Below are 26,344 nucleotides of genomic sequence, written 5' to 3' on the forward strand. Positions count from 1 at the left end.
GTATGTGTATGTGTGTGTGTGTGTGTGTGTGTGTGAGGGTGGGGTGGGTTCTCTCCAGTGTTGTTCCCTTGACAACTTCAAGGTCGTGTGTTCCTCTCACTGCCCTGTGGGCTGGCACTCTCTTGGTTCTGATCAGTAGTTCACAGCTTGTGCTGACAGACTGCGCTAAGAACAAGAGACTGCATAGAAACAGGAAGGTGTACAAAAGGCTGAAGAGTGCTGATCTTACCTCTATGTATTGTTTCCTAGCTCTTGTTACACCATCTTGCGAAGTGGTACCTATGTATCAATCTTTACTAAATAGTTGTGGAGATATAACAGGAATCCCAGCAAGTGAGGATTGAAGACAGCAAGCTAAATCAGACTTTTCCCATCATCCAGGAGGAAACATCTTCCATTGTACTTCATATTGTTATTCAGATCAAAGTCGGTTCTCTCATTTATTCCCGTCTCCTCCCACTCCTGCTTTATCCCCTCATTTTCTCTGGGACCTCCCAGAGGCTGAGTCTATTATTGAACTATATACATCACCATATCATCCCTCAGGGACACAGACTTTGCAGAAGCTTTGAAATGACCACTTGAAATTCCATTTTCCCCCGCCTTTGGTGTGAGAGCACGTGCTGCTTGCATTGGCAGCATATTGATGCCATGTTTTCGGTAACAAATAGCACTCAGTAGGTTTCTACACTATGTACCAGGGGATGATGGGCTTAACGTTAGTTAAGTTGTGTGCACTGCCATTTGAGCGTGATTTTATGAGGTAGTGATTTATGATGTGTGAGGCTAGTAGTGGTGCTTCAACGGGGAAATGGTATCCAAAGCTTGTCTGTTTATTTCTTGCTTATTTACTCTTTCAACTCTTTACGTTCTGCAGATCAGATAAAGACCGCTTACTTAGAAAACTAAGCAATTAGATAGCAGAAAAAAATCCATTCTCCAGTACCGTGGGGGAGGGATTACATATGGTCTCAACCTCTGAATTGCAGCAGACCCTGTATTTAAACTGTTGAGGTGTTTGAGTCTGTTGAGTTTGATATTAGTCAGTATGCTTCTTGGAAATCAAATATTGAGAGGCTTTTATTACACCCCAAAAGAAAAGAAAGAAATCGTTTCCTTTACTCCTCACTAGTTATGGGGTACATTCCCTAACACAGCCTTTTCAGCAACCTTGTTTGTCTAGAGGCTAGGATATTTGAGAATCCTGGAGTGATGGCTGAAGTCATTTTTATCTCTAGCATCATCATCAAACGTTTAAGTATCATGTACTGTTTGAATGTGTAAATCTCACAAATGGAATCAAATGGTCCGGTGAGGATTATTTATATTGAAAAATAGTGCCATGTGTCTCAACTCTCCAAATTTGGAAATTCTTTTAGCATATGCTGCAGAATTGTTTTTGCACCCCCACTCCCGGTTCCTGACACATGGTAGAAATGTAATATGTCTTTACAATGAACATGAAAAAAGGGAAGGAAGGAAGATGGAAGTAGATTGTCACAGTGGTGTATGATCATTTGTTTTAACATTTCCCACAGCCTTTTTTTTTTTATAAGCCCTTTACTAGAATTGTTGAGACATCCATATGTTTTTCAGGATTGTAATGATTGTGTTGTTATATTGATGAAGAGCATCTTGTGAATGTATTTTATAACTACTCCTATTGACGTTTGTGTTTTTCATCTTATGAAAGACGGGAAAAATCATCAGGGGAAGGAACTGGCTTTCACTCCTTGGAGTTAGTGACTAAGAAATTTGAACCATTAGATGGCTAGATTATAGGACATTGGCCACATTTTCCCAAAGGAGTTCCTTGAAGATGTAGTCGATTATATTATTGGAATTACCTTATCCAATTAGGATACAACTGTTGCAATAGTTTATTTGAAATTCAAAATGTATCTTTTTACCCCTGGGAATTCAAATGAGGAAAAATATCTAAGCAGACATGCTATCATTAAACACAAAGGTTAGGGAAACACCAATTAGGCTAAACCAAGTTTATGTTAAAATGAGACTGTGGAGACTATAGGTACGTACCATAACCCCCTTACAGATCTGATCCAAGCTGATTAGAAGTTAAACATTAGTTTTTGAGGGGAAAACCCTAAATTAACCATCTCCACGTGGCAGTTTTCATTGCCTTTTGAATTCCCAATTGAGGACTTAGTTTTTTTTAGGATTCTAGTTGTAGTTGTCATATTTTGATGGTGTCTTCATTCTATTTTCCACAGTGGAAAAAAATATTACTTTATCGTGTCATTTTTCCAAGGGAAAGGGAACAGATGTGGAATCAGTACCTCAAATATCATCACATCCTTGAACTTTTCACTCCTAATGCTATTAACTCATATTAAGGCAAACAGGGTTGTGCTTTCTCAAAAATCAAAGAGAATCTTTAGTCCTTTCTAAGACTAATAAATTTTTGTTACTCTTTCTGTCCACGAAAAGCAATAATTTCTAAGCTTGATTTTTGATTCGTTGGAGTTGGTGCAATAGGAAGTGGCCAGGAAAAAAATGGTCCCTTGCAGATATTCACAAACTGTCAGCATGAGTGCCCTGGCCACAGAAGATGTCTTTTTATGGAGATGTTTTGTTGTAATTTCAGAAGGTGGTTGTTAGTTATCTTGGCTCCATTACATTTAGCACATCTGGGATGTGTTCACATGAAGACATTGGCTAAAAGCTGTGTCTTGTGGCCTGGAATTGACTCTGATATTGAAAAGACTGAAAAGGACATTTCTCGCTAGTTGGCCTCATCCAGCAAGGACACCTTCCATGGGAAGCCCAGTCAGGAATTCATTTTGGAAGTGAAGAGTGAGTGTAGAAGTCAAACTTCTCAATGTTGTAGAATTCTTTTCAAACTGGCTTAATGCGCTTTTAGTGCTTTCCCAAATTTCTGCCTTGACAATTATAGCTCTGAGATGATTATTTACAAGCCTGGTACCAGAATTTCTGCCGGTGAGTCCACCATTAATTTATTGGAGTTAAAGGAATTTGTGAAAATGACTTGCATCTGAATTATAGCCACTGTAACCCATCACAGATAGTGCCGGCCACTGAGGATGCCCCGAGACAAGCTGGAACACAGCGCTTGCCTCGATCTCTCAAGTCAGAACTCGATATTTGACAAAAGCAATCAGTTCTGCTAAACTTGCCATGTAGCAATATCTGAAGTTTTCCAATATTAAATGAGAATAACTCAGACGAACAGTAGAATCCTGTTGCATCCGTACCTATTCTTTGTTCATTTTTAGTGCCAAAGTTTGCCTTTGTTGAAAACTATGGAGTTTGGGCCATGGTAGAATTCATCCACTTTAGTTGGAGTTGTAAGGTCCATTTTATATAGTGAAGTATACACAGATTAGCTCACAAGGATATGATTCCAAGGGCTGATTAATAGTGGACAAATTAGGATTTTCAGGTAATTTATCATTTATTATTTTTGCCATTTTCTTAGTGTATGTATACAGAAATGTGGGTATGTTTGGTGTAAAGTGAGAAAGTATGTACAAAAGCACTTTGTAAAGTGTCCACTGTTGTGTCATCTGGATAATATTAATACTAGCAACAATAGCATCAACTCTGCACAACTTATGTAGCACCTACTGTGTGCTGGGAACTGTTCCAAGTACTTTACGTATTTTTACCTATTTAATCATCACAGAAACTGGAGAAGGATAGGTGTTATGACTACTCCACTTGATAGTTATGGAACTGAGGCCCACGGTGGTGGAGTAATATGCTTGAGACCATCCAGTTAGTATGTGGCATAAGGGGGATTGGAACCCAGGCAGTGTGGCTCCAGAGTTAAGAACAGGGATAGAGGAAATCCTTCCTTCTTTCTATGGCATTCTGAATATTACATAGTTAGAAAATATATGCTTCTGGCAAGGCTGGAATTGGATAAGAAAAATAATTTTAAAAGATGAAATTGCTCATTTGATTTTGATGTTTATAAATCTGATAAGCACCTGTGATTTTATTTTATTTGTCCAAAGAAAATTTAGAAATAATAGCAAATTTGATGCTTATTTTAATTTGATGTGAGACCCTTCTAACTCTATGGTTGGTTTTGAACAGCTTTATTCTTCCAGCAATATAAATAGGGCATCTTTAAAAACAAAGGATAAAATGCAGCTCTCTATTTCTCCTTTTAAAAAAGACACACCATTGTTTTTATCTCTTGGTTGGGTCCTTGCAGTAATGTGGTTAAAAGGCTCCCTTACATAGGATAAAAAGGGAGCTAGTTCATAAGGACCCAGGGTTCTGCTCACAGTAGGTTCTCTTCCAGATGGTGACAGGGACTTGTGCAATTTTAAGAAAAATAGACCTGGATTTTCATGTTTTTCAGCTTTATTTATTGTAGCTGGACCAATTGTATCTTACAGGGCTCAAATGAGAAGCAGTAAATTGGTCTGTAGAGGTGAGAAGCATAATTAGTAGAACAAACTGAGCTACCCTTTATAGAAATTTAGTACTTAAGTGAAAATGTTCTCACATTTTTCCTCCAACTTACAACCTCAACTCTGTAGTTTATGGGTCTAAAAGTTCTCTTAGAGCATCTCCTTCTGCTATAATAAGATGTAAAGTAAAAGCACATTTGACTCCAAAGAAATGTTTTATTTTGTTTTCCCTCCCATTTTGGAAGGATCATTTTTTGGCCGAATGAAATTGGCCGAATGAAATTAGTGGAACATAAGGAATAGCATGAGGACATTAAGAGAAGGAAGGGAAAAATGAAGGGTGGGGAATCAGAGGGGGAGATGAACCATGAGAGACTATGGACTCCGAGAAACAAACTGAGGGTTTTAGAGGGGAGGGGGATCGGGGGATGGGTTAGCCCAGTGATGGGTATTAAGGAGGGCACGTACTGCATGGAGCACTGGGAGTTATACAAAAACAATGAATCATGGATCACTACATCAAAAACTAATGATGTATTGTATGGTGACTAATATAACATAATAAAATAGAATTAAAAAAAGAAAAAAGAAAAAAAGAAATTAATTAAATTGAAAAAGCTTTCTCTTAAAAGAAAAAAAAAAGACAGGCTTTTTTTTTTCTTATGTATTCTCTAGATTCTCTATTTCTTCCAAGACTGGTCATCACCTTTACTCACTACAGCACTATATGAAAAAGTCTTGAAGGAAGAATACATGAAATAGGGAGCAATGGTAAATGGCTGTGTTCTAAAAACTTATTTATCAGTAAATAAAAGTCACCATAAGGATAAAGAACTCCAGACACTCTAAGTGTCTATTAAAATTCTTGGCATTGTGACATTTGGGACATTTGTTGTGCACAGGACAGCTTTGCTCTGATGATCATATAGTTAGTAGGGGAGATATGCATGTAAAAGCTCTTCGAAGTCGACTGTTTTCTTTTATGTGCTTCCATAGGGCCTAATATATGTGCCTATTATGGAACTGACCTTATTGTTAACACTTTGAGGTGCGGGTTATATCTTATTCACTAATTCTAAGACACAGTGAGTACCTAATGAATATTTGTAGAATGAAGAAGTGGGGGATAGGACGTGTCCATAAGTAAGACAGAAGGAAAGCTTTTCAGGCAGAGAAATAGGATATGTGAGCAAAGCAGAAAGATAGAAAACTGTGGTTGAGAAATCATCACATAGTTCTATTTGGTTAAAATATGTGTGAAAACACTATCGGAAGCTACAGTTGAAAAGTTAGACTAGGTAGGATTTCACAAATCATTGTCAAGATGAGGGGTAGTAAATGAGCCCTTAAGTTTGGGACCTTAAATGATCAAGATGGTTCTGATCTTCTTAAAATAAATTGAAATTGAAAACAGGATTAAGAAAGATGGACTATTAGTGATATTGAGCATCTTTTCATGTGTCTGCTGGCCATCTGTATGTCTTCTTTGGAAAAATGTCTGTTTAGGTCCTCTGCCCATTTTTTAATTGGTTTGTTTGTTTGTTTTGGTGTTGAGTTGTATAAGTTCTTTATATAGTTTGGATATTAACCCTCTATTGGATATATCATTTGCAAATATCCTCTTCCAATCAGTGGTTTGCCTTTCTGTTTTGTTGATGGTTTCCTTTGCTGTGCAAGAGCCTTTTCTTCTGCAGTAGTCCCAATAGTTGATTTCACTTTTGTTTCTCTTGCCTGAGGAGACATATCTAGAAAAATGTTTCTATGGCCAGTGTCAAAGGAATTACTGCCTAGGAGTTTTTTTGGGGGGGAGTGTTATGGTTTCAGGTCTCACATTTAGATCTTTAATCTGTTTTGAATTTATTTTTGTGTATGGTGTAAGAAAGTGGTCCAGTTTCATTCTTTTGCATGTAGCTGTTCAGTTTTCTCAGCACCATTTGTTGAAGAAACTGTCTTTTCCTCATTGCATATTCTTGCCTTTGTCATAGATTAATTGGCCATATAAGCGTGGTTTCATTTCTGGACTCTCTATCCTGTTCTATTGATCTATGTGTCTGTTTGGGGACAGTACCATACTGTTTTGATTACTACAACTTTGTAATATAACTTGAAATCTGGGATATGATACCTCCAGCTCTGTTCTCCCTTCTCAAGATTGCTTTGGCTATTTGTGGTCTTTTGTGGTTCTATACAAATTTTAGGATTATTTGTTTTAGTTCTGTGAAAAAAATATTGGTATTTTGATAGGAATTGCATTAAATCTGTAGATTGCACTACTCATCAGGGAAATGCAAATTAAAACCACAATGAGATATCACTTTACACTTGTCAGAATGGCTAAAATAAAAAACACAAGAAACAACAAGTGTTGTCAAGGATGTGGAGAAAAAGGAATTCTTGTGCACTGTTGGTAGGAATGCAAATTGGTGTAGCCACTGTGAAAAACAGTATGGAGGTTCCTCAAAAAATAAAAGGAAAATTATCATATGATCCAGTAATTGAACTAGTGGGTATTTACCCAAAGAAAACAGAACCACCAATTCAAAAGATACGTGCATCCCTATGTTTATTGCAGCATTATTTACAACAACCAAGATATGGAAGAAACCCAAGTGTCCAGTGGATAGATGAATGGATAAAGAAGATGTGATATATATATATACAATGAAATATTACTAAGTCATAAAATAGAATGAGATCATGCCATTTGAAAAGCATGGGTGGACCTAGAGGGTATAACGCTAAATGAAAAAGTCAGTCAGAGAAAGACAAATACCATATGATTTCACTCATATCTGGAATTTAAGAAACAAAACAAATGAACAAACAAAGGAAAAAAGAGGCAAACAAAGAAACAGACTCTTAAATACAGAGAACAAACTTGTGGTTGCCAGAGGGAAGGTGGGTGGGCGATGGGTGAAATAGCTGAAGTGGATGAAGAGTACACTTATTTTGATGAGCACTAAGTAATGTATAAAATGGTTGAATCACCTATATTGTACACCTGAAACTAATATAACACTGTCTGTTAGCTATGCTTCAAGGCAAAGAGAAAAAAATAGAGGATACCAGTCCATTGTGAAAAATCAAGTTTCAGGTGCCAGTAGAACCTCCAGATGAAGATAAGGCAATCTAAGTGGAAACAGGATGAGAAGCTTAGGAGAGCCAGGTCGGGCTGGAGGAAAGACATTTGGCAGCCAGACTGCAGAAAGGGTTGTGCAACCAGGGATCAGATAAAATTGCTGATGGGGAGAGGGAAGATGAGGAGAACTGAGGATAAAACCCCGGGGTGTGAGGGGAAAGTATGACCAGAGCATGAGAGAGAGAAGGAGCAGTGAGGGCCATGTGTCACAGCGTCACACCACCAGGAGTTGTGCCTGGGGAGGGGCGTGGAGCACAATGTGGGGCGCAGTCGAGCATTGAGTTAGGGTCTTGCTCTACCACGTGTTAGCTGAATGATCCACGTAACTGGAGTTACCTGAGCTCTTGGGCTCCAGTGTCCTTACCCATAAGATGGGACTAACACCTCAGTAGTTGCTGTATTAATTTAGTTTAATAATACCTTAAAATCACTCTTTTTTAATTTTTATTTTTTTATTATGTTATGTTAATCACCGTACATTACATCATTACTTTTTGATGTAGCGTTCCATGATTCATTGTAAAATCACTCTTGTCTATTAAAACAATAAGAACAAATAAAATGGGGCGCCTGGGTGGCTCAGTCGTTAAGCGTCTGCCTTCGGCTCAAGTCATGATCCCAGGGTCCTGGGATCGAGTCCCACATCGGGCTCCCTGCTCGGTGGGAAGCCTGCTTCTCCCTCTCCCATTCCCCCTGCCTGTGTTCCTGCTCTCGCTATGTCTCTCTCTGTCAAATAAATAAATAAAATCTTTAAAAAAAAAAAAAAAAAAAGAACAAATAAAATGGAAGATTTGGAGTTATCTGTATTTCTTATGTACATCAAGCAACTATAGTACAACATACAGTATTTTAAAAATGTCTTGTAACCAGTATAAGATTGAAGACTTAGGATTTTTTTGAGTTACATGTTTTATAAAGGAATACACTGTCTTTTACCTGTCATCTTCTGAATAAAGCCCTTGGAATTTAAATATAATTCACTCTGTCTTATCAAGCATAAATTTTGGAGCGCCAGCTCTATACCCACCACTTTCCTAGCTCTTTTTACTAAGCTCCTTCAAATAGGGCTTTGGGTTTCCAATTCTTAGGGTGTTTATTAAGCCGTGTTTTTCTTTAGGCATCACTAATATTCTTTTTTTAAATTAACATGTATTATTAGTTTCAGAGGTAGAGGTCAGTGCTTCATCAATTGCATTTAACACCCAGTGCTCATTCCATCAGTTGCCCTCCTTAATGCCCATCACCCAGTTACCTCATTCTCCCACGCCCCTCCCCTCCAGCAACCCTCAGTTTGTTTCCTAGAGTTCAGTGTCTCTTCTGGTTTGCCTCCCTCTCTATTGTCATCTTATTTTACTTTACCCTCCCTTCCCCTACAATCCTCTGTTTTGGTTCTTAAATTCCACATATGAGTGAAATCATATAATTGTCTTTCTCTGACTGACTTATTTCATAACACCCTCTAGTTCCATCTATGTTGTTGCAAATGGTAAGATTTCATTTTCCTGGTGGCTGAGTAATATTCCATCATCCACCACATCTTTTTTATCCATTCATCTGTTGTTGGACATCTGGGCTCTTTCCATAGTTTGGCTATTGTGGACATTGCTGCTATAAACATTGGGGTGCAGGTGCCCCTTTGGATCACTACATTTGTATCTTTGGGGTAAATACCCAGTAATGCAATTGCTGGGTCATAGGGTAGTTCTATTTTTAACTTCTTGAGGAACCTTCATACTGTTTTCCAGCGTGGCTACACCAGTTTGCATTCCTACCAGCAGTGTAAAAGGGTTTCCCTTTCTCCGCATCCTTGCCAACATTTGTTGTTTCCTGACTTGTTCATTTTAGCCATTCTGACTGGTGTGAGGTGATCTCTCATTGTAGTTTTGATCTTTATTTCCCTGGGCATCACTAATATTCTTAACAACTCTAAGACCCTCAGCTTTTGAGGCAATCTTAAATTTGTAGTACATAAGTGTTCCTAGTACAATCTATTGTGATTTTCCCAGTACATTTTGTTGAAAATACTATATTTTATTTCTGGGAGAAGCAAGATCATTATTTTCTTGGGAAACATTTGCAAATTTCTGTCTCAGAAAATATTATGCTGTATAAAATTTCTATGTCTCACCATCATGGATAAAATGCATTTTAAGTGACATTTTAATGTACTGATACATTCCCTTCTCATTAGAAAAAAGACCAATAAGAAACACCTTTTCTTATCCTCTGTATTAGGGTAACACATTAAGAAAAATACTCCTGAATCGCTACTTTAAAGGAGACTATGGAGTCGGTATGAATGGACACCTCTCTGGAACCTACTGCAAATCTGCACAAGGCGGAGGTAAGACTGATCATTTTCTCATCATTGTGGGATTCTGGTCACATGTCTTCACACTGGTGTTATGCTAGCATTTTACTTAAAATAGAACAAATATAAAAAATCCACTCAAAAAGCACTATTAAAAGCCATTGTACAAAATTTTGCATTCATAACACAAGGATCTGAACATCTAATTTTGCTCTTTGATGCTGGAAAATAGTAAATTATGTCATAATTTCTTAATATGTAAATTAAGGACAAAAATAAAGCTAGTTTTCTTTTTCTAAAATATTATTATTAAGAAAAAACAATTATAGGTGTTATACATTGAATAGAAAGCTATGTTTTTTCAAACTTCTGACATTTTTTTAAAACCCTAGCTTTATTATATTTAATGCTGAAGGGAAAAAATTCCAGTGATAAATAATATTCTTACAGTCTAATAATTCAAAAACCTATGTGCTAATAATGTCTGGAAATTAAGATTTTTTTTCAATTTCCTAAACACAGGGAACTTCTCTGGACAAGATTCAGATAAGATGGGGATATCAATGTCAGATATTCAGTGTCTACTGGACAAAGAAGGTGCATCTGAACTTGTCATCGATGTTATAGTGAACACCAAAAATGACAGAATTTTTTCAGAAGGCATTTTACTTGGCATTGCCTTGCTTGAAGGAGGAAATACACAGACTCAGGTACCTGTTTATCATGATGAGTGTTATGTTGGTTATTTGTATTTCTTATTTACTTGTCATAGAAACCAAGGAAAGTAATGTATTTTTCTTTTTGCTTCTCATGACTATCTAAAAAAAAAAAAAACCCAACAACCTGGTATCACATTTTCCTTATAAATTTATTTGATTTACTGTAGAAACTGCAGACCTTCACAAATTATTCAGTGAAGCAGAACATTCCTTAGAAGCTTCCTTTCTAACATTATACCAGAAATTCTGATTTGTTTAGGGAAATTTGAGGCCTACTTTCAGCCGATAAAAACATTTTGACTCATCTAAGAATTAAATGTAAAAATAAATAAATACATAAACTCCTCACACTGTGGCATTATAACAGGTTTTAGTACCACTGATCACCCCTCCCAGCACAGCCCCTCCCATTTACTTTTTTTAGAGGTTTAAAACAGCCTTTTTATTTGATGCCCCAAATCTCCCAGTTCTTATTACCCTGATACCTCTAAGTAAGTGAATTTTCACTGGTCTGGGGAGAGAAGAACCATTTCCTTTGTTCCTTCAGCTTGGGAGGGGTGAGTTGAAAGCGGCCATTCATGTCTTCTGCATGCAGGCATCATCATACCACCATTTCCAGAAGCCACACGTTTTACTTCGAAACTCCTACCACGTCCTCCTGGGCTCTGCCACTCCCAAAGGCAGAACACACTGGTGGTGGTGGGGGCGCTGAGAGCAGAGCTGGGGAGTGTTCCCAAAGAACACACATCTTGCTCCTAGTCCTACCGCCCGCTCACCTGCTCTTTCTGCGTTTGTCTTGGTTGGAGAAGGAAACTATGCTTACAACTAGTTGGAAATTTCAGAATCCGCTTTTCCTGTTCAGGGCAAATGGAAGTCACATCTAATTGAAAACTAGGATAATTCCTTTATTAATCCAGCAAAGGCAATGGACAACAGGAATTTTGCTAGATCCAATAGCAGGTGGCTTTAGGAAGAAAGGCCTCATGTACAGCAGATGTCACAGTGACCAGAAAACAAGTCCCAAACACTGATACTGTTGAAAAACATCTTGAAAAACATCTTGAAAATTCTCATGGTATTAAAGCTGCAACACAGATTCCTCTGAGGGGAGTTGGGGAAGTGGGTGGTGGAGGGATTTGTGTGGGTTTTCTTGGAAAGGGTCTTGTCTTCTACAACCAGATATTCAGTTGGGACTTTCTAAAGAAATTGTCTAGGCAACTACATAATGTGAGAGATAGATTATCCAGATAGTAGTGAAGGATTTTTTGTTTTTAATCTCTAGATAGAAGCAATCCTTGCAATTAAAGTGCCTTCTAGATTCCTGTTACTGGACCATGCAGGGTCATTGGATGAGATCATCTTGGACCCTACCTACATATTTACGTTTATTTATGTCCTCATATTGCTGCAGAATAAGCCAGCTTCTGCCAGAAACTTCCTGTTCCACTTTAAACTCCTGACAAGGTCCCTGCATCCCTTTAGAGCCCAAATACCTTTCAGTATTTTTTCACATGATGTTTCTGTGGCAGTTGTCACTAGTGACTTTTTCTTTGTTTTTGAAACCTTTTCTTTCTTTTTCCCCCCATTTTTTAATTATGTTCAGTTAGCCAAAATATAGTATTCATTAACTTTTGATGTAGTGTTCAACACCCAGTGTTCATCATAACACGTGCTCTCCTTAATATCCATCACCTGGTTATCCCATCCCCCGACCTCCCTCCCCTCTGAAACCCTCAGTTTGTTTCCCAGAGTCCAGAGTCTCTCTTGGTATGTCTCCCTCTCTGATTTTCAACTTAGGTCTTGGGACACCATTCTCTTCTCATTTTACCTCCTGCCATTTCTTCTTAGCCTTCTGTGAAAGCTCCTCTTGATCTACTTAACTCTTGAATCCTGACATCTCTCACGTTTCTTTGGGCTCTCCTCTGTTTATTTTGCTTGTTCCTTTAGCCTGACCTCGTTCATTTCTGCATCTTTAACTTCCATTCAATGCTGATGATTTTCCACCCACTCGATGCACTTCTAGACTCTATATCCAGCTATCTTCCAGAATGTTTCGTGGGATGTCCCACTAGTACCTTAAACTCAACGTGTCCCAGACTGAATACACTGTTATTCTCCATCCACCCAACTCCTCCTTTTACTTTGCCTCCCTCAGTAACTGCAGGACCATCCACCCAGATGTCTGGCCGGAAGCTGAAAGCCCACTTTGACCTCAGCTAACTCACTCTCACTCCCTTCCTGAGTATCTCACTGAAGGCCAACGTCTGGTGATTCTGCCCTGCTAACATCTCTCATATCCACACTCTGCTTTCAGTCTCTGCATAGCCAGCCCTCTTTACCCAGCCTTCTTATCTTTTCTGGGCCACCAGGTCTTCCGGGAGGTATCCCTGATCCCAGTTTTGTACTTCTCCAAATCATTCTCCAGTTTGCCTCCAAAGATATCTTTCCAAAAAACATGTTATTCTCCTGCTTAAAGTCAGTCACTTGCCCTATAAAGGCAGAAACTCCCTAACACAGTCCATAAGATCCTTCATAATTTCATCTCTTCACTTTTTGCTTTCTGATTCCACCTTCTCCCTCCTCTGTCCTCTCTTCTGTGCACGAGGTATACTGAGCTCTTCCTAGTTCCTCATATGTCTCGTGCTATTTCTCACGTTCCTTTTTCCTCTAGGTGGACCCAACTCATGAACTTCTCTTGGAAGCCTTTTCCAATCCCATGTGCCACTAGGCAGAATGGTCCACTAGTTACTGCATGCCCCTGCTATATCCTGCAGATGTCTTCAGTGGCATTTCTGCCACTTGATTGTGCCTTTTCATGAATGTGGCAAGCTCGATCTAGCAAATTATGGATCCTTAACAATTGAGACCACATGAGGTTCATCTTTGTGTCCCATGTGTCTGACACCATGTTTGGCCTTATGGCTGTATGAATGAATGGTTTGAATCAGATTCTACCCCCTTCACAAAGTCTTCCCCATCTGGCTCAGGCCTTGACAACCACTCCTTTATTTGAGCTCCCATAACATTTTTTCCTTAATATCCATTTGGCACTCTGCCTATGCTACTTTGCTTTGTTGTTATTTGAATGACATTTTGCCTCTCTAATTAAATTTCATCCTTCTGAAAGTAGATCCTGTCCTATTTCTTCTATCCACAGTGCTTTATCACCATTCAACAAATATTTGTTGATGAAATAGCATTAAATTATTTTTGTATATGAGAGCCTTTTTTAAAGATGAGTTATGACAATGTCATTTACTAGCCACCCTCTATTTAGGTTTATCACTTTTCTACATCACCGTGTATAACCCAAATAGCAGCTATGTTCTCCGTCTCTAAAAGGTCTCACTGAGGTCAGCTTGAATCCTATTCCTTGCCCTTGAGCAGTCTAAAACCCACTCCTCCCCAGGACTCCTGCTGGTCCCCAGGGAGGGTGGTTACATTCTTACAGTGCCCTTAGGCACTAATGCTTGACAGCCCTACTTCTATAAGAATCTGATTCCCTTCCTTAATTTATACCTCCTAGCTACATCAGTCAATTTATATGTTTAATATACATTATTAAAGATTGGTTGAAGGGGAGCAGAGGGGAGGCATTTCTGTTATAATTTCAAACTGAACACTAATAATAACACTAATCAAAGTAATGCCTGCTAAATACCAGGCCCTGTTCTTCGTGCCTTCCATGTACTGACTTGGTTAATTCTCACGACAACTGATGAGGTAACATATGTTATCTTCATCTTACCAAAGAAGAATCTGAGATAGACGGTTTGAGCTCCTTTACCGAGCTCACATGGCTAGTTACAGATAGAGTGAGGACTCGAACCCATGCAGTCTGGCTCCAGGGTCTGTGCTCTTAACCACTCTAGACATCTCCTTTCTGAAATAACCTTCTACTTCCTGACCCCTGGGAAATTTCTCTGGCTGATCCACCCTGCATCAGTGCCTTAGGCTTACACCATCTCTCCGGTTCCTCCCTTCATTTTCCTTCTCTGCCTTCCCTCTTCTGGGCTGCCCCATCCTTCTTGGGGGAAAGTCCTTCCTCTGTCACACAGATCTGTTGACCCATCACCCTTGGTTCCTGAAAAAACCTCAGAGTTTCCCCTTATACTCTGAAGCTTATGGAAGCAGTTTCCTAATCAAAAACCATATCTTTCAAAATAGAAATCCTTATGCTATCTGTTGAGATTATGTACACATTTATAAAAAACATGCTTTTTATCTTTATTAAAGTCATACTATTCAGCTTTATAGTGCCCTGGTTTTAAAAAGGTGGAGCCTATATAAGTAGCCTGTGATTTTGAGCTTAAGAGGTTACTTTAATAAATTTAATGACTTAGAGTCAGAGAATCTAGATTTAAATCCTAGCTTTACCACTTACTAGTTATGTAATATTGGGCAAGTCATTTACCTTTATTAAGCGTTATCTTATTGATCTGTAAAATGGAAATAAGAATACTTATTATTTATCACACCGTTGTACTGAAAGTATCAATGAGATAATGTATTTCAAGGAACTAAATAAATTATAAAACTTTGTTTTAATACAGCCACAAAGTTCCTGCAACTTCCTCATTAATATATTGGAACCTCTTTTCACCTTCTAACCCAGTTATATTGGAAATATTAGGGTCTAAACATCAGCTTAATTTGTGGGACTGGAGAGGTCTGTAAATGCTGCATTTATCCTTTGAATTAACAGAACCAGCTTCACTGTTTCATTGTAGTTGCTATGGTAACTGTGGCTTTTTGCCCTGCTTTCTTGAGGGGTTGCTAGCCTTCTGCTTAGAGCTTCCCCCTGTAGGTATGAAACCAACTCCTAAGGCTCATAAATTGCTCTGTACTCATACATTGCCCATATTGAAAATTGCAGGACAGGCATCCATTTCAAGACCTGATGTCATTAGAGTCTTATCTGCAAGCCCCAGGATCTATAGGTCATGGTTCCTGGCATTCTTTTAGGAAAGCCTACGTACAGGAGCCAAACTCATCAAAATTGTCTGTTTACATTTTTGGATTATGGTTCATTGTACTTGATTTGGGAGTCATTGTTTTTCATATGTTTTCTTCACAATGTCTCTCATCAAGGTTATATAACTGTCTTTTAATCAGTACAGTTACTAGAATTATTATCTTTATTATTTTTTTAACTTTATTTCTATTGTACCTATTGTGCGTATCCCATGATTTTCATATTAGTAACATACAATTTCCCCACCCAGTACAAATTCTGTCTTCTCTGGAGTGTATCACCTTTCCCATCTCCTATTTCTTCTGGATACTTCCATAAGTCACTAAGCAGACAGTGATTAGGCAGATATTTTCACGGTTCAGTATTTCTACCTCTCACTATGATATATTTTATCATCATTTTGGTGTTGAATCCTTTCTACATCATTATTCACTCTTAAAGCAGAATCCATTTTATACATTTTATGGCAGGCTTGTCCTAGACCCCATGCAAAGCAATGTAGCTAATGAAGTACCAAAAAAACTTAGTGCCTATCTATTAGTGGGTTCCTGTGAGTGAGGCTGCCATGGTAACACATTCTAAATTAAATGTACTGTAATTTAGATAAAGAGAAAAATAACTCTTTGTAACTCTGCGTAAACTCACATTTACACAGGATGATCATTGGATTAGTGGCTGTTTTCCCCTCCAGGTGACAAACTCAGGAGGGCAGGGATTGTGGAGGCTTTTCCTTTTTGTTCTGTCCCTAGTAGTAGCCAGGGTCTGGCACATAGTAGGCACTCAATAAATATGTGTTGAATCAAGACATGAGTTTATACTAATATAAAAAATCAAGGAACTCTTTGCATACAACTTCTTACAGTGCCCTTGTAAGTTTTTAAGATGAAATAATCAGTAAGGATGAATGAAATAACAGGAAAATATATTGGGTTTTAGTCGAAAGTTCTAAGCAAATACAAGCTATTATTAGTATATGCTAAATTGTACAGGAGACTGGTAAAAGCTGCTAATTTATGAAATAATAATGGGCAGCACATTAAATGTGTGCTTTTATCCATGATGTTTATGTTTATTTCAAGCATGCAAGCACTATTTTTCTCCACTTGGGTATTAATATCTTAATATATGTTTTCTTGCAGTATTCCTTTTACCAGCAGTTGCATGAACAAAAAAAGTCAGAGAAATTCTTCAAAGTTCTGTATGACCGAATGAAGGCTGCTCAGAAAGAGATAAGATCAACAGTGACAGTTAATACCATAGACTTAGGTAACAAAAAAAGGGATGATGACAATGAATTGATGACATCTGGTCCACGAATGAGAGGTAAAGAAATACCTGAGTACTTGGGGGAATAGAACAGAAGGTCTCACAACTTTTAAGTCTCACTGATCTTTGTCATCTCACCTACCTTAGTCTCATTCTCATTGTCCCAACTGTGGTTCTGTGTACGGAGTTCCATTCTCAAATTATCATGACCATGGGGCTGACTTTGAAACAGCTGTGCAGGACCAAACTCAAACAAGGCATTATCAGTGCAAAGCAACTAAGTGACATGAAAATGTTTGGCTTCATTGTGGAGTGCACGGTAAAGAGCCAGCTGCCCGAACCTTTGGAGTGTTCGTGGAGTCCAGATTTTAAGAATAGAAATTATAGCACCATACTCTAATGAAAGATTCTTGGTATTTGGAATAACAAAGTCATTGGCAAAGTAAATATAAATCATATAAACAGTAAGGTTTTGAAGTTTGCCATATTTTCCCCACCTTCTTGAATCAAGAATTCTCATATTTTATATTTATCAGAAAGACACGAGCCCTTCTAAAATTGGTGAAGCATTAAGATCTTTTTTTTAATGTCCTGTGCAAATTTAATATTTTAGTTGCTACTTCAGATTGTTTTGGGGAAATTGTTGCACCTCGTGTCAGATGATTTTTAATTCAGTTTTAGAGAATTTGGGTAACTGGCTGTCTTGTTTTTTAATTAGCAAAAGGAAGTTAATTCAGAAATATAAGAGTACTGTTTTATTTCAGTAAGAGATTCATCATTACTTTTAAAAGAGGGAATGAAAGGGCAATTAACAGAAGCTTCTTCGGCAACGTCCAAAGCATACTGTGCATACCGAAGGGAAATGGATCCAGAAATAGACATTATGTGTACAGGATCAGAAGCAGGAAATGCTGAGGAAAAGTCTGCAGAGGAAGTAACGATGAGTCCTGCAATTGCCATCATGCAGCCCATACTGAGGTTTCTTCAGTTGCTGTGTGAGAATCACAACCGGGAACTGCAGGTATTTGTTCTATTTTGTGTAAAAGCTGAGAAGACAGCCTATGATTATAGGTAACTAAATTCAAATACTAACGCGTAGTTCAGGAGAGAGTTTTGGAGGGATAATCAATAAAAACCGATAGGGCTCTTCTGAGTTGGGAAGAAACATTTGCATCTAAGTGAAGAAAAATGAGGGGAAATTCCTTTATGCGTGAAAAAAATCAGGCTCATATATTATTGGCCATTGCATCCTCAACTCACATCTTTTCAGCCTCAGTTGGCATCATCTAACCCTAGTAGTCTGGTATTTGTTGGGTACGGTCGCATTTGCCTCTTCTATACCTTTCATAGTTTTTTGGGGTTTTTTTAAGATTTGTTTATTTTTTTTAGAGAGGAGGGGGAGGGGCAGAGGGCGAGAGAGAGAGAATCTCAAGCAGGCTCTCTGCTAAGCACGGAACCCCATGCAGGGCTCAATCCCAAGACCCTGAGATCATAACCTGAGCCAAAACCAAGAGTCAGATGCTTAATCAACTGAGCCACCCAGGTGCCCCTACCTTTCGTGGTTTTATAAATACAGGGGCTTTCATCATTTCCAACTCAATTCATATATCTTGAGTGAGGATACAGACTATATTTATACGTCTTCATTAGAAACAGTGAATATAGGAGGATTATTTAGGACAGTAAATGTTGATACCTTTGTAGACGAATATGGTCCTGGTCTTACATCTTCTTTGGTACATTTTTCTTTTTCAAATAGATGGACTGAGGGGCACCTAGGAGTTTTGGCCTTTTGTTTTTTGCATTGTTTGTGCACTGCTTATGTCACCATGGCGTAACTACATGAAAGGTAAAATCGTCTCTAAGAGCACATATCCAGGATTAGGGAGAGCAGGGTTTGAAGCTGTGTTCTCTAGTGAGAGCCTAGAGTGAAGGTGTTCTGAGTTGGTAAGAGATGGTAGATTCATACGAATTGAATTAAACATCCTCTAAGGAGATGAGAAGCTCAGGACTTCGTGAATGGTAGAAACTATGAGTCTTGTGGCCCACCCCACCACAATGTGGATAGGGCTGCTGCAGAGCTGTGGCAGGCAAAGGCCAGAAGTATTACTTCCAGAGGGAGGATCCTGGAGATGTGCCTACACGCTTATCCTGATCCATTTGGTCTGTCCATGTAGGAGATAGATAGATAGTATCTGATCAAATATTTTTCTAATAGGAGTGTAAGATCAGACAATTAGGAAAATGTTCTTATAAAATAGTTTTGAGTGTAATGTATGATTACATTACATTCTTATAAAATTGCTGGGGTGGTGATCTCAGGGTCATGAGATCGAGCCCCACATCGGGCTCTGCACTCAGAGGGGAGTCTGCTTGAGATTCTTTCCCCTTCCCTCTCTTTCCCCCTCTGCTCCTCCCCTCCACTTGAATGCTCTCCCTCTCTCTCAAATAAATAAATAAAATCTTTAAAATAGTTTTGTTTTAATAGAATAGATGGTGAAATTATTCACAATAGCTAATATGTAGAAACAACCCAGTGTCCATTGACAGATGGATATACAAAATGTGGTATATCCATGCAATGGAATATTAGTCAACCTCACAAAGGGAGGAAATTATGACATGTGCTACAACATGTATGACCCTTGAGATATTATGCTTTAAGTGAAGTGAGTTAGTCACAAAAAGACAAATACTGTGTGATTCTATTTTTTTTTTAAAGATTTTATTTATTTGAAGAGAGAGACACAGCGAGAGAGGGAACACAAGCAGGGGGAGTGGCAGAGGGAGAAGCAGGCTCCCCGCCAAGCAGGGAGCCCGATGCGGGGCTCGATCCCAGGACCCTGGGATCATGACCTGAGCCAAAGGCAGACGCTTAACGACTGAACCACCCAGGCGCCCCTGTGTGATTCTATTTATATGACCTACTTAGAGTAGTCAAAATGAGAGAAACAGAAAGTAGAGCAGTGGTTGTCAGGGGGAGAGGGGAGGGGAGAATGAGGAGTTGTTAATAGGTATAGAGTTTTAGTTTTACAAGATGAAAAGAGTTCTAGAATTGGATGATGGTGATGGTAGTTCAACATTATGAATATATTTAATACCACTGAACTGTACACTTAAAGATGTTTAAGATGGTAAATTTTATGCCATAATAAAAAATTGGAAAAAAATCACACAAAAAAAACTAAAGAAAAAAAAAGAAAGTGGTGGAAATAAATTCAATAAGTAAATTAAATAATAAATTAAATTAATAAAAATAATTAATAAATAAAAATAAAAGTTTCCCTCTCTGTTTACCTTTCACTAGGTTTACTCCTCCCAAGAAAGTACTGTTAACAGGTTGTGCTTCCTTCCAGGGATTTTTATGCACGTAGAAGCATATTGATCTGTACACGTAAACTCTTTTTAAAAAACACAGATTATGTAATGTTCCTCAAGTTACTTTTCATTTAGTAATACACCTTATTACTAGATTTTGTTTATATCAGTACGTATTGAAGTACCTCATTTTTATAGCTTTGCAATATTCCAATGTTTGGATGTACTATTATTTGTTAAATCAGTCACATTATGATAGGTATGGTATGGTTTCCAGTTTTTGCTATTATAAGCAGTGTGTGTGTGTGTGTGTGCATCATATGTATATGATGATTTTATATACATATGTGTATGTGTGTGTATATATATATGTATATATACATATATGAATGAGGTGGAACTGTATGTTAACTGAGTATTTTAATAGGTGCTTCTAGGTTGCCCTCCATAATGGTTGTATGATTTACTGTTTGAAGATGCACTGTTCATAAAGGATCATTTACTTGAAAATTGCTTCTTTCCCTGATGAACTTCTTTCTAGCTTCTTGTGTCCTTCTCCTTTTCCTACTACTTATTTTTTTTTTTTGCCTTCTCCATATAGTTTTAAGATAATGACATTGTTATGAGCTATACAGATAAATTTAGATTCTTGAGGAAAAAACTTAAGACTTTATTCTTAAACCTAGGGGAAATTTAATAAATGTGAACACTTTCTTATAAAGAGCAATTCCATTCCACATTGCCATGGGGATATTTTTGAGTCAGGAAAACACACATAGTGAGAGAGCTGAAAGCATTTAGCATAGTGATTTCTTTTAACTCCTCAGGTATCTTTTCTTTTGCCTTCAGAACTTCTTGAGGAATCAAAACAACAAAACAAATTATAACCTCGTCTGTGAGACCCTTCAGTTTTTGGACTGCATTTGTGGAAGTACCACGGGTGGCCTGGGCCTGTTGGGTCTCTACATCAATGAGAAGAATGTAGTGCTGGTCAACCAGACTCTGGAGAGCTTGACGGAGTATTGCCAGGGCCCATGCCATGAAAATCAGGTAACCGTGAAAGCAGTTCTTCACGCAGAAGTATTCATGACTAATTAGCAAAAGGATCAAACTGGTGAAGGAGCCAAGCTTTGTCTACATGTAAAAGATCTTTCTTCTTGCTTTGCCAGATATCTTTACTTTTCTCACGAAACATACAAAGACTGAATTCTAGACTAGCAAATACTATGCCCTATTTTTATTTAATTTCATCATAAAAGAAAATTTCCATGAAAATGTTCCAGATAAAAATCAGACCTCCCGAAAAGAGTGAAATGTGTTTCTTCACTGTTGCTCAGTTTTCATCTTTAGTGACTCTTTCCCAGGATTTGTGGAATACACTCCCTTTGGCTTCTACCACTCTGCTATAGTGTGTAGTATATATTATCTCCTTTATACTCACAGTAAACTTATGGAAATTATGAAATAGGTCTTATTGCTCCCATTTTGTGGATGAATAGGTTCTGACTCAGAGATCAGGTGATGTTCCATGGTCTCGGAGTGACAGAATCAGTATATTGTAGAGCCATTCTTAAAACTCAGGACTTTTGATTGGGTCTAAATAGAGTGCTCTTTTGACTGCATTACATTTTCAAGGATAAAATTTCATCTCTCTCTTCCAGAAGGTTTGCCTGATTCCATTTTCTTGGACATCAAGGACATATTGTGAGCATAGAAGACAGGACACTTGAGCTAGTACAGAGAGGGGAGTCACCCTAGAATTTATTAATTAACTGTTCACATCCACTTAAGTGTTACGGGGCTATCATTGCAAGCATGGATTCAGCCTGGAAGAAAGAGTTTTCAAGTGGTAAACATTTCTGGATATAAATCTTAAAGAAGCCATTGAGACCAAACATCAGTGCATAACAGAAAAGAAGTGTGAAAAAAACCAGGCTGCAAAGTATGACATATGCACATATGTATGTATAAACATGTACACACATATGCATACATAGGTATGTAGAATAAAAACCAACAATTACTGACATAAAGAATTTGTTGTGAGGATACTTTCCCCCCTCTGTAATGTGCATGTTACCTGGTAAAGAAGTCTGCAGATTTTGCCCTGGATTTTCCTGGATTATATTTCAGTCTCCTAGGGTAATGATACAAGAAAACTTAACTGTTGATTTAAAAGTTGAGGAAAAATATACAAATTTGGAGACTTGGTTTTGTTGCTGGTAAATAAACATGCATATCTATAATATCAAACACATATTTCCCACTTTTGGTCTTATAAAAGGATGAAATTGAGTTTTGAAATTAATTTACTAAGTCAGGTAGGCTCTAAAAGTAAAAACTAATGATAAAATAACATAATAAGACAGTAATAAATAGTGATAATAAACATGAATCCCACATTACTCTCAAAATATCCTTACTTTGAACCCCAACCTCTGAAAATGTGTGGGAGAAAAGAAGGTTGCCAGAACATTCCAGAAATGATCTGCAAATCGATTCCAAGTCTAGCAAGTGTCTTAATAATCAGAAGAACCTCAGGGAATGTGGGAGATGGATGGAAGATACCTTTCCCTTGTGTTGGGGGAGTAAAAAATTTTTTGTGCAAAGGGAGAAATGAAGCCCATTCTGAAAAATAACCGTTATTTCAGTTACCTTGAGTTTACTCTTTCTCATTTAACTCACCTGGGTTTCCATTTTTCAAACCCCCTTGACACTGGATACTGCATTGTAACGTGTTGTTCCACGAAATCCAACCCACAAGTTTCTGATGTTCAAGTTCTACCCATTGAGTTAAAATCAGGATCCTGTCACAGTAGACCCTAACCTTCAAAATACTGATTATCTCTCAGGATGTTTTATAAACTTCCCCCCAGTCAGGTCCCTCTATAAATCACTCAGGTTTAAGGACTCTGCAGAACTGTCCTCAACCACCATACTTGACAGATGTCCCCAGAACATTAGAAGGTGCCTGTCTTCCTTGTCTGCTGCTCCCCAGCAGGTGCAGCAGCATCACGTGTGACTCATTCAGCATTCAGTAGCAGCTAAACTGATACGCTACATCAGTGCCAATGACATTGACTTACAAACCTCAGACATACTGTGGACACTCCTTTCATAAATTGGAATATTCTCTTAGCCAGGAGAAATCAGATCTTAAAATTCTGAATTTAAGGCACTCCTCTAGTGGAGGGCATATTAGAATTTGTTGTCTGAAAAGGGTATTTAACTTAATTTTTGAAGTTCTTTGAAATTCTATAAAAATGGTTCATTTTAAAAGATACCTATTTACACACATTGTCTCTTTCAGTGTTCTGCATTCAAAGCCATTTAATCAATACTAATCAATCAAAAGATTCGATATGAAAGAATAAGTCAAATTTAAACCCTTGATTTAATCATAAAGTTAAATCTTAATTCTGTTTTAAAGGTCAAAAAAACTAAGGTGACTGTTCTTTTATGTCCGATGATTTCTAGTGCTTTTATGTTGTAAATAAAACATTGGTAAACACTTTGTTTTCTAGACATGTATTGCTACTCATGAATCAAATGGGATTGATATCATCATTGCTTTGATTCTAAATGACATAAACCCTCTTGGTAAATATCGAATGGATCTGGTGCTCCAACTAAAGGTAGAGTAAATCCACTGTTCTGGGGTGAAAGTGACATTTTCTATATAAAACTTCCTTTCAGAATTGACTCTGAATCTTCAAGTAGCTCTTGTAAAAACCCAGGTATTATCATCTATTCAGCTAATGAATTGACAGAAAAGAATAGTGAAAGTATAATGTGCTCTAAACCCCAATAAACGTCCAATAAGCTTTGAGGTAATGTTCAGTTGGAGGGTACTTTACTGAAAGTTCTTTTAAGTAGCCACTTTGTTTCACTACTTCTCTTTGTTTTTATTTTATATTTTTATTACATCGAGGAAAAAAAGGTGTTAAACATTCAATTTGCCATATATTTTTAATTCATCTTGACTACAGAATTCTATCTAGCAAGTCACAATGAATTAGAGCAAGTAAAAGAAGGGCTGCATTTTAGTTTCATGGCTCTCTTCTCTCAAAAAGTTGTTTTCTTTTACATCAGAATCGTGGTTTTTTGTCAAATACTGTAAGCAATGTTCACACTCCCTTTGAGAAGCTGCTTTAACTTAAGTTGTGCACATACTTCCCAGTAGTTCCATTTATCAGAGCTCAGGAAGAAAATGGAATTTTAAAAAATTTCTTCAACTTTTTCTTTAAATGGAAATAGATGACTATACACAAGAAGCTAAATAAATCCCAAATCCAAAGGCATGATATTTAATACAGATAAATTATTAAAGACCACATTACTGTGTTTAGTGTTAAAGAGGTAAAAAAAATCATCAGTTAAATACAATTTTTGTAAAAACAGGTCCATCCAATATCAGAGCAATTTTTTTTTGAGAGAGAGAGAGAGCTCACATGCATGAGTGGGGGTGGGGGCACAGAGGGACAGAGAGAGAGAATCTTAAGCAGACTCTGCATTGAGCGTGGAGTCTGTGTGGGGGCTTGATCTCATGACCCTGAGATCATGACCTGAGCCAAAAACATGAGTCAAATACTTAACCGACTGAGCCACCCAGGAGCCCATAGCAAATATAATTAAACTTTGTATCGGTAAATTTATGGCCAGAAAAAATAGGAATGATATTTTTGTAATTTTGTTTCTAAATATAGATTTAGATATATAATAGAATGTATATATATATCCTACTTATGTGAAGATTGGGCTAGGGGCTCCTAATTAGCAAATGTTTCTTTTCATAGACAGGTGAATTTTTATTTTTTCACTGTTTTCATTGGCAATATGTATGAGCCTTGGATCTTTCCGTTCATAGAACAGAACAAAGGTGATCTGTATGTAGATTGAACTTGTGTCCTTTTCCTCATTAGCATCATGCTTTTGTTAATGAAGCATGCCTCGGCCTATATGACAACTCAAGTTGAGTTACTAGAAAAATGTTTATTTCATCTTAAATTTATCTTTAATCATAATTCATAAAGAAACAACATATAGAAGCCTTGGCCTTTGGCTCTTTAAATCCTAAAGACTGTATCTTTAAATCTCATTTTTAATTGATACAACTTAATGGAGGAAAATACTGATTTACTTATTTATTTATTTATTTATTTATTTATTTATTTATTTATTTGAGAGGGGAGGGGCAAAGGGAGAGGGAGAGAGAATGACAAGCAGACTCCCCGCTGAGAGCAGAGAGGGGCGCAGGGCTTGATCCCACAACCTTAAGATCATGACCTGAGCCGAACCCAAGAGTCAGACGCTTAGCTGACTGAGCCACCCAGGAGCCCTGTGATTCATCAATTTAAAACAAAGTATTAAAAAAAATAAAACCAAGTATAGGCATACAGATTATTTACAAATCCAAGCATATGTAAAAAACTAAATGATGGGGTATTACTTAACAGTGCATAGATATTTTTCGCTATTCAAATGAAAATGCTTTTTTGAAAAAGGACTATTTAAAATTTCATTTGTTACTAACCACTATATATGTATATTTTTTTGAAATGTGATGTTGGCTAAATCAAGGTATATATAAAATACCAGGTGAATAGATCTGATTTGAAATATTTAAAATATAGTCTTCTACTTAAAGAACAAGGCATATGTACCTTTCTAAACAAGCTATGAAGCTTTGTGTATAATGGACAATATGAGAACAATGCTTATAAGGCAGAATGATATATATTGGCAGATTTTAGGGGGCTTCCATGAGCAGAATGGTTTTAATTATAAATTCTCCATAACATTATAGAGTATGTCATATTACAAAATGCTACATTAAGGTTTATTTTGTATCATTCATCCTTAAATTTAATTGCTTAATCATTTATGCTTTCATTTATAATTTTAAGTATACTTAACTCTATATACTCATTTACTATGAAGTCTTATGCATTTTTTTCATGTATCTGTCTTGTCCTTTAATTTTTAATTTACATTTCATGACTGATCTGTGACTGCAAAGTTTTGAATTTGTAAATAGGTATTTTTTTTTAAAGGTCTCTAGCCTCCTTTGGAAGAAAATCTGTTAACACCAACACACACATTTGATTTCTTAGTGTATATAGGCTCTTATACTTTCAATTTGATTCAGATTTCAGGTCATCTACAAGATTTCTATTTTTTTTTAATGTTTTATTTATTTATTCATGAGAG

The 26,344-nt window shown here is 37.3% G+C and overlaps 1 protein-coding gene across 6 annotated transcripts in view; it reads left to right on the top strand.

The window, feature by feature from the left end:
* ITPR2 (inositol 1,4,5-trisphosphate receptor type 2) overlaps positions 1-26,344 on the top strand; it is a 496,243-nt gene that overhangs the window by 324,144 nt on the left and 145,755 nt on the right. For all 6 annotated transcript variants that reach the window (XR_010411569.1, XR_010411571.1, XR_010411570.1 and 3 more), the window contains 6 exons: positions 9,781-9,889; positions 10,379-10,566; positions 16,690-16,873; positions 17,581-17,837; positions 20,984-21,184; positions 23,659-23,769. Coding sequence is in view for 3 of the 6 variants with exons in the window: in XM_064591479.1 (XP_064447549.1) it covers positions 9,781-9,889; positions 10,379-10,566; positions 16,690-16,873; positions 17,581-17,837; positions 20,984-21,184; positions 23,659-23,769 (1,050 nt within the window). In the remaining 3 variants the exon portion in view is untranslated. The remainder of the gene's footprint in view (positions 1-9,780; positions 9,890-10,378; positions 10,567-16,689; positions 16,874-17,580; positions 17,838-20,983; positions 21,185-23,658; positions 23,770-26,344) is intronic.

Source organism: Mirounga angustirostris, unplaced genomic scaffold (assembly GCF_029215605.1).
Source record: "Mirounga angustirostris isolate CCGP_5_RB_7025 unplaced genomic scaffold, mMirAng1.0.hap1 SCAF_5, whole genome shotgun sequence".
Taxonomy (NCBI): domain Eukaryota; kingdom Metazoa; phylum Chordata; class Mammalia; order Carnivora; family Phocidae; genus Mirounga; species Mirounga angustirostris.